General features: G+C 41.3%; 1 protein-coding gene across 1 annotated transcript in view; it reads right to left on the minus strand.

The window, feature by feature from the left end:
- tns1b (tensin 1b) overlaps positions 1–16,539 on the minus strand; it is a 155,740-nt gene that overhangs the window by 26,370 nt on the left and 112,831 nt on the right. Inside the window, exons 8-17 of the mRNA XM_076102898.1 lie at positions 15,819–15,869; positions 15,593–15,715; positions 13,990–14,054; positions 12,745–12,828; positions 12,160–12,272; positions 12,005–12,065; positions 10,227–10,302; positions 7,929–8,058; positions 7,434–7,499; positions 6,860–6,976 (exon numbers count right to left, since the gene is read on the minus strand). Of these exons, the coding sequence (XP_075959013.1) occupies positions 6,860–6,976; positions 7,434–7,499; positions 7,929–8,058; positions 10,227–10,302; positions 12,005–12,065; positions 12,160–12,272; positions 12,745–12,828; positions 13,990–14,054; positions 15,593–15,715; positions 15,819–15,869 (886 nt within the window). The remainder of the gene's footprint in view (positions 1–6,859; positions 6,977–7,433; positions 7,500–7,928; positions 8,059–10,226; positions 10,303–12,004; positions 12,066–12,159; positions 12,273–12,744; positions 12,829–13,989; positions 14,055–15,592; positions 15,716–15,818; positions 15,870–16,539) is intronic.

Below are 16,539 nucleotides of genomic sequence, written 5' to 3' on the forward strand. Positions count from 1 at the left end.
TCCAAACGGGGACACTCCATACACAAGGCACTTGTTCTCTCTTTGTGTCCAATGCAGTCTTTCCTGGAAGGCCTTTACTTTTCTGTCTTGGCTGTTATGCAATCAAGAGTTGTGCAAGGTTTGGAGTCAAAGCAGCCTGATCCGCCCAAAAGCCTCGGACTAGACTGAGGGATTGATAGCATGGAGGCCTGTTGCCAACACAAAGGACCAGACGTTTCACCTCTGCATCTTCTTGGAGAAACGCTATACGGCCAATGACATTGTCTATGTTTTTCGACGGGATCACATTCTGAGTGTCAGATGTGAGACCAGCAGTTATCATGAGAGGTGGACAGCCGCTGTCCAGAGCCTGATGTTCACACTCAAATCAATTCACACACAGTTCATCTCATTTTCATTTAATCATGACACAACTCATCTGGAACAGTAACAACATCAGCTGACTCCAGATCTAGTGTGCCCCTCTGCAGGTGACCCTGGCCTCCTTCTCGTTGGGATCAATCAAAAAGAATTTCCCTACCAGATCAATTTACGTGTCAGATGATTATCATCATCTGATCACCATCATACAAAGATAAGTCAAGTCTTGAGGGCTATGGAGACATTTGAATTGATGAACTTCAAATTAATATTTAGATAATTATTCTAAGCTGAGAGCAGCCGAAGAACTAGATGAAGTCAAACACTTAATGAACAGAAAATATTCAGTATTGGCAACAGTATTTAGTCAACAGTGCATTCATTTAGAATTTGGTAATGGCTATATTTCACTGCTGTCTGTGGTAATTTACTGCTCACCTGGCTCTTGAACTACTCTTGGGCAAACGGACCATTTGAATCGCAGTCATCCGTTGGGTCAAAACATCCTTAGCGATGATATCATTCCGTTGCATCAACTTCTAACTCCACCGAGATTGTGTAACCCCCCCCCCCCCCCCCCCCAACCCCACCACTGTCTGTAACTCAGCAGGCAACACAAATACAGACTTAAATATTTGACTTGACTCCTTTGAGCCCCTCTCTCTTGCTACAGGAATGTAAAAACAAGTAGTCTGTGCCCAACGGGGCAGGCATGGCCAACTCATCCCTTCTGTTGAATAAGTTAAAACTGTGGGGACAGAAGACAGACATCTCCCTCTGACTAATGTGTCTGGGATCAAAGAGGAAGCCTTAACCTCCTGGTGAGAAAGTGATAAACAACACACACACACACACACACACACACACACACACACACACACACCTGGGCTGCCTTTTCTGGACACAAGGAAATGCTTCTTGGACCCTGGATAAACAGTAACTTATCAGAAAATGAGCTTACAGACTTCAAGGGGACTTGAAACGTTTTGTCTACAGCGTCTGAAAACTTCATTTCACAGAAATCAAATCACTTTATGTAGAGTTAAATGATAATCATAGACTGTTTTTTATATTTTTTAAAGAAATGTCCAAATTGACCTTTATGAACTGAGAACACATTAAAGTCCTCAGATGAAACACAGACAACTCCCAGGCTGAACTACGCAATGGTAGCAGCCTTTCAATCACAAGTTAGCCATGGCCTAAAGCATATGCCGCTTTGTCTATTTTACTTAAATTTATGGAGAAAAAAAAAAAGTATTGAAACTACCAATTGACTACACAATCTGACAGAGGAGTCGCCCCCTGATGGCCATTAGAAAGAATGCAATTTGAAGGCACTTCAGCATTGGCTTCACTTTTCAGAACCAGAGGTTGCTGCCTGATGATAATGCGCTATACTATATGCTCTACATCTATGATATAGTTTTGGAATTTTATGAGAATGACATATACAATGTTTTCTATTGCAGTAATATATATATATATATATATATATATATATATATATATATATACACACCTTTTAAGATAATATTAAAATAACCTAGAAATGTACAGTAGAGTGTGCAAGATTAATTATAGCCCTTGTTTCATCAGGGCTTTATTTTGAATCAAAATTTCAATACTACTGCAAATCTCATTTCATTTTCATGTTGCAGCTACAACATGTTGTACTTCAAAGAGTTGCTGTCCATGTGAGCATGGTTGAAACATTAAAAAGAGATTAACATATAAAACCTAATGTCACCAAGTGTTTGGATAATAGACAACCTAATGTCAGTAAGTAATCATGTTTCCATAAAGAAAAAATCAGGTTTATGGTTTGCTGCAAATAACTACTCATACGAAAGTACTGAGAATCCTACTCACATGTTGTGAAGGACGTCAGCTGCTGGATTTGTGACAACTTTTCTCTCCGGCGTTATAAGGAGCAGACGACAGCTCTTCAACAGATATCAAAGCTTGAGAAAATGCGTCAGCTGCCTGATGCTGAAGGGACATCGACAAAATGCTGGACACAAATTGACCATGTAACCTCTTAGAAACTGTCCGTCTGTGCTGAGCGGCAGCATGCACAAACCCACACTGACATTCTCCGTCACTCCTCCTCCTGTGAATGTGTGCACAAAAGAGCTTCACAGTCTGCCTTTAACTCCTCCGACTCCTCAGAGGAGAGAGAGAGAGAGAGAGAGAGAGAGATACTGGGGAGAGAGAGAGAGGACCTCTTAGAACTTGAAGACAAGAGGAAAAGTAGTATTTTGTACACACGGCCAAAGGTTTGACCAGATGATGAAACTATGTTCAGAACCAGAGGGGAAATGAGGTTTAGAAATGTCAAAACACTGACTGCAGTAGTGCTATTTCTGTTGTGTTTTTCCCTCGGCCAAATCCTAATCCTAATGAAGAGGTTCTTTACAAAACACAGCTAACATTACTGGTATAAATGATATTATATATATATATATATATATATATATATATATATATAAAATGTTTCTTGATAAAAATTATTGCTGAAAAATCATCATCACTGAAAAATGTCCCTGCCCAGGAAATAACTCTTTTTTTGTAATTAAATATTGGGAAAATGATTGCATAATTATCTATCTCTTATTTGTATCTCTCCATTTTGTGAAATCTGTCTAAATTACCCCCCCCCCCCCCTATAATTTGTCTATATATGTCTCACAGTTTGTTTTTCTGTCTCCTCCTCATCCCAATATTCCAGAAATGCAGTGGGTTGGCCAGCTGAGTCTATCACTGGGACTGAATGTTAAACGAAAACACAAGGGTTTGTTATTCCCCGAATGACTATCAATATCCTCTCGTAAAAATATACCCAGAAAATAAAATCCAACCTCCCAACCACATGAAATATGATTGGATGTTACTAGTCAGCTGGTAGCCAAACAGCATATAAATGAGCCGGTGATGCCTGAATGAAGCTGCTGATGCCAGTCACCCGCTTTACCTGAACTAACACTATGTTCAATCCAATTGTGTCATGCCATGTCCTCAGATAGGCTGCTAGTTTTCGACAATAACACTAAAAACCAGCCAGCCAACCAGTCAAGTTGCAGTTTACTAAAACATCTAAAACGTTGTGTTGACACGGATGGACAACCCCAAAAACACGATGCCTCCAGCCACGGCTGGCACCGGCACGGAGGAATACAAACACACAGCCTCCGCATTCATTTCAGTGCCAATGTAGAGGGCTCCACCCAAAAAAGAAAACGCAGGGTCATCCAGCAAAGTTGAACTCGACTCAACGTCCATGATCCAACATCATCTGGAAAAGTACTGCGTTGGCCAACAAAAAAAGGCCACATTTCCTGGTGTATTACTTTCAAAAGTGAATGATGTAAATCTATTGTTTACCTTGGAATTGTAGTCAGAGGATATCAGAGGATTGTTGCTGCTGAGTTGTAGGATCATATTTGTTAGAATTACAAAGCATTTTTAGGTATTTCTTCATCTTAGTTTTTTGTTATGTAGAAATATTTGTCAGACTGCAGCCTTAGACAGAGTCATGGACCATGGCACAACACTTTAGATTGGTGATTAGACAACTATAAGGTAAGAACAAATGCGAAAATACAGGTCAAAAGGTAACGAAGGGTGGAGAGGTCCTTCCCGCCAAGCAGCATGAGATCATAAGGACTAAGTGCATCCTTGTTTGATGACTTGTTTGACAACTCTCATTAGAGATGTACCTTTCATAGATAACTACCATTGCTTGCTAAAGTTACAGTGACTTTGATAATGGAAGTGTAATGTTTTCTGTTTTTTGTAAAGTTTGATTTCCTTGTGTTTGTGTAAAGGTGTAGGCATGACAAAAATTCCCTGTGCTGAAAGCCACCCACAGCAGCTTTAGCTGTTTTCACGGAATAAACACAATGAGAGTCGACATCAATCTTTGGAAACCAACAACCAGACATCACTTACCCAATGTTCAGCCCAATAAAACATTGGTCCTATAATTTCAAGCCCCATGCAATGGCTAGACAACCAAAGAAGAAAAAAATGTCATGCCTTACGTCTTCCTCGGAAAAGCAACTGCAACCCTGACAAACTGCAAACCCCAAAACAACAATACTTTTTGTTCCTAACTAATACTTGTAAAGATATACATCCTCTCCTGTTTTCCCTTTTGCCTCTAAAAGCCACTCAGTGCTTATTCAGCACCAACAAGTGTGAAGCCAAATGACAGAGGAAACACTCCACTTTCCTGGAAACCCTTTCTCTCTTGTTTCTGTGAGAGGGACACATTTTAACAGAGTGTATCAGTCTGTATCAGGCCTATAGCCTACTTACCGGACACATTTTAATACTCATCGAGAACGCCTAGTCTCAAGCAGCTAAATAGGAGCTTGTGATTATGTATGTTTGCGTAAGTGCACTTGCTGATGCTTATCAGGCATTTCTGCTCATGTCTAAAGCTATAATTATGTTTATATATGTGTGTGATGCCATCCAAGTCAAATTAAGCAATGACCACACTGTCACCATCATATGATAGGCGTACTAAGATACGCGTACGCACACACACACACACACACACACACACCCACACACTCACCTCCACTGAAACAGAATGAGAGGAGACTTACACCTATTCTATTTTAGCAAGGCCTATTTCAAGCTGCCGCCGAGACACTTTATGGGCAGTGATAGAAGGTAGCCAAGTAACCTTTGACCTTTGGCTATCTGGCAGACCAACCAAAACAAGGTCGGGGGGGAATCAAGGACATCAAACATCCCTCTTCAGAAAAAAAGTACTGTCATTTTGTGAATTGTCCTTTAACTTGCAGACACTGGTCACTTTTCACTTTATTAAAAAAATGCTCTATATTGCAGTTGCATTGCAATTGTTGCAAAATTATCATTTGCAGGTGCTGGACGAGAACTGGAAAAGAGCTTTACCTCGGCATGAGCTGCAAAATCAATGCAGACAATGCATTTACACTTGAACATGCATCTATATATGTATCACAATATCAATGGTTGTAATACAGAACCAAGAAATAACACAATTATCAATGAATATCAGGAGAAAAGTTATTGCAGTGCTTAAAAAAAACAAGCTGACCATCCCAACAATCAAACAACAGGCTCGCTGCTATCGCTAAGGGCGTAGCATTGCTTCCTTTTTTGGGTGGCGGAGAAAGGAGCACTTTGGTCACAGAGTGACCACCGCTCCCTCGAAAGGAAGGCCCTGTCCATGCCTGTGGCTGAACCCAGGAATGTCTCGCAACCCGCTCACGCCCCACAGGGCCTTTGGCTTCTCTGCGGTCATGATTTCAACGTAAATAAAGGCTCGTTTATTTAACATTTACATCGAGGACAGCATGAAGACCTTAAAATGCTGACCTGGGTTGATATTTGAGACAAAACACAGTACATAAGCTGACTTTTCTCTATTTATTTTTGACTTTTATTTTGTTTTCCTCCTGTGATGATATGATACTTGTAATGTGGGAGCAACTTAGTGACGCATTAAAGTGACTTAACAATATTGTATAGCCAAAAAGCTTAATCATTTATCCAGAGAGAAGCTGCTAACCGATGTCTTGTATCAGAAAAACATTCCTACACTGGCTTGAACTTAAACCCGACTTCAGTTTGACCCCATCGCGTGGGAGTTTTAAAGAGATGCGAGTGTGAAAAAGTCTTTAAACTCCATTAGGACGGAGGCGGAATCTTTCCTCTGTGTCACGCAGAAAAACAAAAGCAGCCTTGTTACAGAGGTCAGCTTGGTTACGTGCCGTCTATGCGAGTGTGTGTGTGTGTGTGTAACTAAAAAAGGATCCCAGCATCTTCTCAACCACATTAAAGTGAATTTCTACAGTCACATGTACAGTTTACATAACATTCATGTATAGCGACCTTTCACCAAGAAGTTCATTAAGGAGTATTTCACTAAAAATACACTTCAAGACACAATCTACTCACTGATACCGACCAGCTAATGAAGAGGGCTTGAGCAGCCTGTTATTGGCAATTCACTCCTACTGAGGTTTGCTCGCTGAGAATTGCCACAAAATGACAAAACTGTTCCAAGTAATCCAGTGGTAATGGGTCACATGCAGATACACAATGTGATAATTTACTTACTTTAAATAAGCTGTGGGGAAATTACTGTTAGCGTAATGTGGCCATAAGGGCCATGGCTGTAAACATTAATACCTTGTTAACTTTACAACACACGAGGGGGGGGTGGTGACAGACAATATATACGTATTCAATTTGAATTACGCTGTGTGCAATGAGGTGAAAACATCACTACCCCATCCATCTCCTTCATGAATCACAAGTGAAAGACGAATCTCTAAGATAGTACATCTAACACAGCTTTTAGTGTGTACATGTTTTTCTTTTAATGTTTGGACTCAACTCTGGCAGTGTCTGTGCCAAGCTTGGCCCGGTGAAGTACAAAAGGACAGAATCTGTAGAGTTTAATGCTAAATACAATCTATAACCCAGCTGGTCTTACCATCTGTGGTGTCCTCACAATTCTGATTGAAGTTTTCGTAGGAGTCCCAGCGGATCAGGGTGTCTTGTGTGTTGTAGTCAACCGAGACGCTCGGCCCGTTTTCCAGCTGATCCACACCTTGACCCGAAGTACAAAGAGACAGAGCGGAACATGTGAATGTCTTTAAATCATGAGAGAGAGAAAAAAAAGATCATTCATATCAAATGAATGAAGAAGAGCCGATAGATTACTTCTTTAATAAGTTTGAATTTAACTTTAATATGATTGTTTCCTTTTCAAGTTGTTCACTTTGTTTGATTCATAACAGATTTGAGTGCGAGGGAGAAATACAATGATGAATGTGCAGGGCATCACGTAAGATTACTGGATAAAATGCGTACTACCAACTGGAACGACCCCGGTTCAAACCCAGCCGGGGTCTTCTGTTACATGTCATCTCCCCCACATTTCCTGTCTGTATCTCAACTATATACTGCCAAATAAAGGCAAAATGCCCTGAACATAAGTATGCAGGTGAAGTATAATGTGCGGAAAACATCCCGTATACCAATAAAACAGAAACATTTATTCTTACCATGTATTTTCTCTGGTCCAAAGGAGAAAATAAACTCCACTTTTCCATATTCTGGAAACCTATCATCTGCACAAATGGAATAAAAAAGGGAAAATTAATCTTAAATTTACAGCAAAATTATTAAAAATCCAATCCATCCATTGAATACATCATTAAGTGTAGGGAGTGGGGAGTCAGCAGTTAATTAAAGGCAATCTCAAAAAGGCAAATAAAGTCACTGCATGAGTCACTGCAACCACGAGAGGTACTTGAGCATGCAGTCATAAATGAGCACACAAAATATCATTCAGTTTGGAGCAGCAGTATGTGAGATTAGCCTTGGACAGACATAGAGATGCACACACACACACACACACACACACACACACACACACACACACACACACACACACACACATGACCCATCTCATTATCTCCTGGTGGAGATAACAATGGGGGTAAAATTTCAAAAGGTTAATTTTGGACATTCAGAGGACATTGTCCCAAATGTCTTACCTTTGAATGTCTCATCAAGCTCGCCTTTCCCAAACACAATCCCCAGGTCGTGAACAGCGCAGGTGTGAAACTGCACCCGGAAAATCACGTCTCTGCACGGGCTACGGTAGCGCTTGTGGTAGCACTTGAGCTGGAGGGTGAGAACCATCAGAGGAGCTTCAAACAACACTGTACAGCAGCAGCATTGCACCAAGCAGCAGCACCACCAGAACTCAACAGACCCGTTTATTAGGGTGGGATAGCAGTTAGGGTACACTGACAATCACATAAATAACCATCCCAGGTGTTAACTCTGATAAGACAAAAAACAAAAAAAAGAAGGTTTTCAGCAAAAAATAAAGCTGCAAGATGAAATCAATTCCAAGAGCTGAATCGCTGAGCTGAACAAAATATGAAATGATCTTTTTGAAACACGAGCCAGAGACATGCCAGCTTGATTCAGTGCTCTCTACACTGGCTCAGAGCTAGAGAAAGCATTTAAGACGTTATATATATATATATATATATTTATATCCCTCGTAATGTATGGCCTCTCCACAAGCTTTAAGAGCAACACTAAAACCACACTGGAAAATCTGGTGTCTCCCTCCTGCTGTTTCCTGATGGGCAGCCTGGACCTGTTTTTTACAAGGACCTCACATTTACAGGTACTAGAGGAATATCCCTCAACTCAAACAATTTGCAGCTCACAAACTGCAGCTGTAAAGAATAATAAAAAAAAAGATATAATTACATAGAATTTACGATAGTATAACGAGGAATGGCAATTGCAGGAAATCAACAGCAGCTAAAAACTAAACTGGAATATGACTTTGAGAAAGGTGGGACTGACTTGCGTTAAACAAACCTAATTTCTACTTGTGGGGCCGTATTAGACCAAAACATATACGGTCCCCAAAATCCACACAAGCACATTAAGGATTGAGGATGAGATGAAGGCAAAAAAGAATATCCTGTGGCTCAGTGGGGACTAACTGGGGATCTGGCAAACCTCCCACCGAGGGGTCCGTTTCACGGGGAGCACAACGCTGCTGAGCCAAGTTTGAGAACAAAAAGAAGAAGGAAAACATTCATTTTAAGCTTACATTTTGCATTCATGTTCACACACAGGCTTAACACTAACCAAAGCCCTTTCCACCCCCACATAACTAAGCTGTAATGTTAAATGAAAAGTTAAGTTCCTAACTTTTTGCTAACTTGAATCTGAACTGTGAATTAAAAGGACTGACAACACAGAAGCAAACAGCCAAAACCTGAAGAATTTAATCATCTTTAAAACGATTTTCCTCTGTGATTATCTTGTTTTTTAATCTAACCAGTCAGTAATGAATCATTTTTTTGGCAGTCATATTATCCATAACTCATTCCCTCAACCACATACCAGAGCTAGTTTTAAATGCAGAAGCACACTCCGTGCTGACTGATGTCTCTCCCATTCGGCTATAAGGCCAGAGCTCACATTCCCTGTGTTATCTGAATAATAACGAGCATCACCACGGCACGGTCCGCTGATGCAGTCAGCTGAATCCATTAGTCCGTCTTAAATAAAGGATGAGATATGAGCTCAGCTCTAAAGGGGCCAAAACCAAATGGCCTTGGGCATACAGTAAGTGCTCCTTTGAAATTCTCTATGCTGAAATCGTGAGCCCCAAGGACATCTCACGGATAACATCACGGCCTGAATGACAGCAGAAGCAGACACTTTGCTGATGTCTGCAGTTCTTCTGCTTGAACTAAAATCAAAATAAGTCACAAGGACTTTATTGAGCATATCCCTTCTTCATTTTTAAAAATCAGTTTTAAAAAAATCCCCAAAATATCTCTCACAAAGAACAGAAAATAACCACAACTTTCGAATGATTATGTCATGGTAAAGAAAAGTACCCTGTGTATCCCAGACGCAGTTGGAAAGGGAGTACAGTGAAGTACATTGCCATTTTGACGTCATAGTTTCCAGCAAACATATTGTGTGCTAATGAGGGTCTATAAAGTGAGGTATAGGACCCGGTCCAAGCCGTCTTCCCCCAGGTTTTTATGGCCCTATTTCTTCTATGAATGGACACCATAAACTGCTGCAGCATATGCATTCAGTACATACACCCAACGTCAGGATTGGAAACAATTACACTGGAAAAAAAGCAAGACAATAAACTGTCTCTGTTATTGGTTTCACACAGATGTTAACGTGACGTAAGACAAAAATGTTTCCGGTTTCTTGTTTACTAGTTGGAATGAGGTCCACACAAGTAAGCTCTTATTTGGTGTTGTTTTAATGTAGTGTGTCTGTGCCATTCTTACCAAGATGTCCCCTTTCAGAAGAAGACCAGGTTCAATGGTGATGCAGATGCTGGTCTGGCTGTCACCCTGAACATTACTGCAATAGGAAAAAGCCACAACGTGTCAGATAACAAGCCTGCCTTCATCAGTACTGCTTGTAAAGACGACCACGGCACAATCCGACATCGCTCCATTGCGTCGGCTTACGGTCTACCTTCTGTTTGATGCTGCTTGTCTGGGTATCACCGTGCCCATGTGATCTACATCGTCTACTAACAATCCCCTGTTTGCTTTAACAGTGGCCACCGTAGAGCGTAACCGCTGAGCAGCGCCGGGCTAATCAGTGTCTACGTGATTGTCGAACTGGAAAAGTAGGATCAAAGGGCGGAGAGTGTTAATAGAGAGCACGTGAGAGAAGGTAGCGAGCAATGTGAGCTGGGGCTTTAAGCGGCTGCCAGTCTGGAAGTACATGTGCACTGATTGTGTCACACTTAGTTATGGTGTATGCTGTGAATGTTTTTATAATATTGGCACTATTGTAAGAATGGACATGGTAGAAACAGTCCCACGCCAGCAGGCTTTGCTATTTACAGAGCTGACTTTAAAACACTTCATAACAGCGCCACAGTTAAAATAAGGGGGGGGGGTAATTAGGTATAGGCAGGACAAAGGGATCAGGGAGTTTAATGCTGCACTGGTGTATTTTATAGTAACAATGGTTAAAATGAGTATGTGTAATGTAAAAGGTGTTGCTTGTAGTAACAAGCTCTTTGAAGCATTTTAGCATCTTTCAGCTCACTGTTTTGGTGTTCTGGCCCACAAACTCTGTTCTTAATAACCTTGTTTCTACATGGAGCATGTAGCACTCCCTCAGGAGTTGGAGGAGACCAACAGAGCTAAAAGGAAAGTGAATATTGGACTTTCATTCATTGGGTGGCCAGAAACATGACTGCAAATTAGTGAGCTGAAGGAGTGTCTGATGAACCTGCACAATTTTGGCTGAAACCGCCAGAATCTGACACCAATGACCAGCATTAAGAATAACTATATAGAAAAAAAACAACTTCTCGCTGATGGTTTTGTTTATATATTTAGGTCATATAGTTTCATGACTAGTTTAAAGTTCCTCACAGTAACTTTAAGGTTCAAAATGCTAGTCAAGTATACAAATTGCACTTTTAGCTATAGAAACTGCATGATCGGACATTTTGCATGCATGTTCTTTCAGACAGGAATAAGCAGTTTTTAATATCAGAGTGAATAATAAGCTGCGCCTGTTATATTTCAAATAACAATGCTTGTAGATGTGGTGTAAATGTAGCCTGTATGCCTGCCTCACACATCTGAGGGCAGTGCAGCTCTCCCCTCCTCTCTCCTCTAACATGCCCTCTTCCCAAAACAACAAGAGGAAATCATAGAATCCATTTATTTCCATTTTCCCTGGCCCTAGGAACCGGTGGGGTCCTCTCACAGGAAACCCCTGCAGGCGTCCACACGGATGCCTGTCTGCCGGTTTCATTGGCTCTCCGGTCACAAACTACACAAGAAGTGATTTGCGTGATCTAAAGTGGAGAAACTAGAGCCTGCAGCTGGGGAGGCTAACTAAATACAATAATGTGAGGGAAGCACATAGTGTAAACTGGCAAGAGGGGGGGTGTATGTGGATATTGGGGGGCAGTGGAGTTAAGGGAGAAGCTATACAGAAAAATCAGTTGTTTTTTTACTATTGAGCCATTACGAGCTTGCTATCCCTGGAATCTTGTCAAAGCATTTGAGTGTGAGTGTGCTTTAAGACTTACTAGATCCCAGATGTGTACACGGGCTGCATGGCCTGGTAGATTTTGAGAAAAGGACGACAACCTGGAACACAATTTTGAAAAGCTGTTAAAACAGAAATAGTGTGCGTTTAAAAAGATGCGGATAACACGAGTGCATTTCTGTGCACAACACCCACCTCCTTTAGACTCGAAGTTGGGGATGCCGTGCATGATGACGTGGTGGAGGAACAGCGGTTTGTTGTTGATCTTAATGTGTCCGGACAGCAAGCCGCTGAAGTACTCCACATACCTGAGCGACGCAGAGGCAGAGAACAGGAGGACATGAACATGCTGCTATGGTGTCAAGGTGTATCATGAATCTTAATGTTTTACAACAAAGGGATGAAGGTATAATCCCGTGTTCATCACAACAACGAGACAAAGCTCTTGGATTTGACCTCTCGTAACAAAAATGAATGTTGCCAGCCGTGCTGAATGAGCCAACCTTGCACCTTGTTCTTACTTTGGACATAATCAATCAACTAAATACTTGGAAGCTGCCTTCAGTAATCAATATTTTTAAATCAACAATTGATCAATCTGGGAACTCATCGTCTATCGGTCTGACGACGATTTAGCCTCTAAAGACAATATTCCGGTGGTTCCGGTGTAGTCAGTGGATAACTGGGCCAAGAATGCGTCTCACAGCGACTAAGTACACTTTAAATATGCGATCTGTGGGTCAAACTCACACTATAAACAATAAGTGGGGGAAGGCTGACCTTTTCTGAGATGGCTGGCCAACAGGAAGCACTTTGTCTTCATAGAAGCGCTTCATGGCAAACCTGTCCAGAGCCTGGTCAGCACTGCATTCAAACACAAAAAAAAATGGTACATGTGAGTGAAGTTTACTTTTATTTCCACAATGTATATCTACAGTATTTTTTTTAAGAATGGAATATGACGTGTGTGTGTGTGTGCAGACTTTGACACAGTATTGCCATGTAAGACATCTGTCTGCACACCATGACTTGTACAGAAAAATATTTCAATGAAAATGAAAGCAATCAAACACTCCTTCAGACACTCTTAATGTCAGAAATCACACAGGGGTCAACACAAAAATAGGCATAGGATTGATAACATGTAGAAATAATATTCCCTGTCATGTCATGCAATGTAAGCCACGTGTGTCCAGTGCACATCTGAAGGTCTTATTGTGTCTGACAGCTAATCCTGCATAACCTTTGATTCGTATAGCACACAGTAAAAGATCTTATTGTGATATTGTGCGTAACATCTATTTTCCCGTGTGACGAGTGTCACAGTGTTTTCACGCTCTGGTAATTTGCTGCAACTTAACTATTCAGAGCGACTTCACACCAGCTTTAGGTTTGTGAGGAAATTAGTTCTAAGAGAAATCTAATACTTTCACAGGAAAGAGAACAAAATCATTTATTTTCCTGGAAAATCAGTGCGCTAGACTAAACAGCACCAAGTCATGCACTCTTCTTCTGATTGTTTAACAGTTTACATCTCCTTGCTTTTTGTAACAGAATGCCATTCTGTTCTGACATACCTAAAATCAAATCCAATAAAAACAAAGAATGAGAGGGGCACTCATAATATGAGTCTTATGATCGCTAACTCATCGCTTTCTGCTCAAAATGATTATATCAAACACTTTTCCTTTCTTCCTTTCGCCAAATGAAAGTGTTTTTCTCCAGTCTCGAGTTCTACCACTCGTCCTTCCGTTCATCACATCTCCATCTGTTCTTGCAACGGGGCTTCAGTCTTGTGATGAACAATACGGGTTTATCTATTTTCTCCTGTTATGTCTCCTGTTTGTGTCTCCCCCTACTGCATGTTTGTTTTCCTAAAAAAATACAGATGAATCTCACTCCCTCTCTCTCCCTTGCTGTCCTCTCTCTCTCTCTCTCTCTCTCTCTCTCTCTCTCTCTCTCTCTCTCTCTTACAGTGGGCTGTGACTTACCCCTCTGCAGGTATAATTGGGATTATAGACCTACCTGGCAGATATGTTGCTGTAATGCATGTAGGCTGCCACCACCACTCCAGTTCTGCCCCGGTTGCCCTGAAAAGACATCAATCGAGCAAGAGTCAGCAACAGATATCCTCCAGATCACGGTGGTGTCACAAGAACAATTTGTTTTTCCACATCTTCATAATGTAGGGGTCGTTTGATTGTGGTGTTGTTTTTAGATGCAAAATCCAAGAACCGAATGCAAACCAAAGGGTAGCCTCAAGACCAACATTCAAAACACAGAATTAGAACCTGCACAGCAAAATAGATTGATAGATTTAAGAGGAAAAATGAACTAAATCAATGTTACGACTGCAGTCAGAGACCTAGCATTGCACTTCCATAAAGTTTGGACTTTTAGTCACTTGTTGAGGTCAAAATCAAAAAGGATCCAACACTTCCAATAATGCAACTTGATAGTATAGTTGTGTTGTGCCTCTGTTGCCTAGTAAGTACTCCATCAACCCAGTTTGAAACTTGTTTTGCTATATGTGTAAAGTTTCCAAGCCCAAGCCTGATGACATCATCAGGGTTATTTATTCAGAGCCACAGAAGACATTTAAAACAGTTGTTTCGGGCTAAATAGCTCCCCTCAAGACTTGTCAACCGACTGGCAAGTTGGTGGAGTAACCTTTTAAAGATTTTCTTACATTAGTAATATCCATTTCAATCATAAAAAATATCGAGATATATGTGACTATACCTGTTATTTATATGGTTTAAAAAAGGCATTTAATGGGTAGGTCACTGAGCCAAAGTCCAAGCACGTTACTATAACAAACCAGTCTCTGCATTCATTTCACATATCCATCCATGTTTAAAAGAAGGGTCACAGTGGAAGATGAGTGTGTTCCACAGTATAAATAACGCGGCCACTTAAACAGCGTGGAGCCCCAGTGGAAATGATTCGTTGATATGTGTAAACCCAACGAGGCCCGCTTCCTTAGTGACCACCACAACGTCCCAGCCCACACTCATCACCAGCATTACTCAACAAAAAAACAACACCAGTTGTTATGGCAGCCGACTTGTTTGTAACCTCGCCGTGGGAACATTTTGGAATGAGGCACGGCTCCAATGGTTAATTCTTGCGTTGCAAAACACAATGAGGAACGCAGCGGGGTTAACGTGGATATGATGAGGTATTACGTAAGGGACATTGGTCTCGCGGTTGCATTTGGACATGCTTTTTATAGTTTGTGTCGGCATGTTTGGGAGCCAGACGAGTGTGGTTTGCCACAAGAGTATAATGTGATGCAAGGAAGTTTAGGCAACAACACCGAAATATTGGTCAATCCAGTTTTTATGGTATTGTTACGAGTAAAAAGGGTAAATAAACCTATGTAGCCATGATGAGTGGGGTGCCTCACCTCCCTAATTTGTGTTTTCCTAACCCTCGTCCAGCACGACCCAACCCAAACAAGCACACTAAGAGACACACTCTCACACACACAGACACTTTTCGCTCGTCATTACACACACAAACACACCAGACAGCTGCAGCCTTTAGGAAGTGGGGGCCACTGGGAGGAGCCTGAGAGCACTGCGTGGAGATGCCGTTCTCACAGCAGCGTCCTCTTAAGTCTCACCTTGTTGTGTATGACCACCACGTTGTGGCTGTCTGCACTCAGCCAGGTGTCCATGGCCTTGCAGATGCTGCAGATCTTGTCCAGAGCCGGAGCGTGGTGGTCAGGCCAGCCAAAGTCCAACACCTGGGAGAAGAGAGAGATTCTCAGTTACGATTCAGAATTGATGGTCAGTACAACACATGGGAGAGGAGGGGAGAGGAGGGGAGAGGAAGCAAGTCAGGTTTACCTTTGGGTTAAGTTCGCTGATGTCATAACGCTTCTCACTGAGGTTGAAGAGCTAAGGAAAAAGGAAAAGTAAACACCGTCGTAACAAATTCTCAGCATTACATTGTACAGTAGATTGACAGACAAGAATAAATGCTATTCTATATAAGATTCAAGACTGTTATCGTTGATCAGTGATGAGTCTTTACTCTCACAAAGGTTTTCCTTTGCTGGCTTTGCTAAGGTAATATAGCAATGCTATGTTACTACTCAATTAGCTTACTAGCTGGACATGCTAACCGTAGGGACTAATATTAGAGCAGGTAAACGCACTGTGTTTTGGGATTTTTAAAGAAACAGATTATTTTTTACGCTGACTGTCACCCTTGCTGAACTCTTACTACAGAAACTTTTGTTTTTTTCTGTGAATAAATGTGGAGAAATCCACAGGGAGTCTCTTCCACACAGCGAGGCATACAGCGTATTACTTAAACAATGGTATCGGATCGGTACTTGGTATCGGCAGATACAAAAATCCAGGTATCGGTAACCGGACTGAAAAAGTCGGATCGATGCATCCCTATTTTGAACAATGTCCAATTCACTATTCATCTAACATAGTTTTACACACATACAGAATAGGTTTTGAGATTAAAACAACCCAACAAAACTGCAGGAAAGTGAGCCTTAAAGTTCAGTAAGTATGAAACTTGTAGCAAAAATGGCTTAAATCAGATAACATA

The sequence above is a fragment of the Anarhichas minor genome, unplaced genomic scaffold, assembly GCF_050575085.1.
Source record: "Anarhichas minor isolate MPS153535 unplaced genomic scaffold, ASM5057508v1 ptg000004l, whole genome shotgun sequence".
In the NCBI taxonomy this organism is placed as follows: Eukaryota; Metazoa; Chordata; class Actinopteri; order Perciformes; family Anarhichadidae; genus Anarhichas; species Anarhichas minor.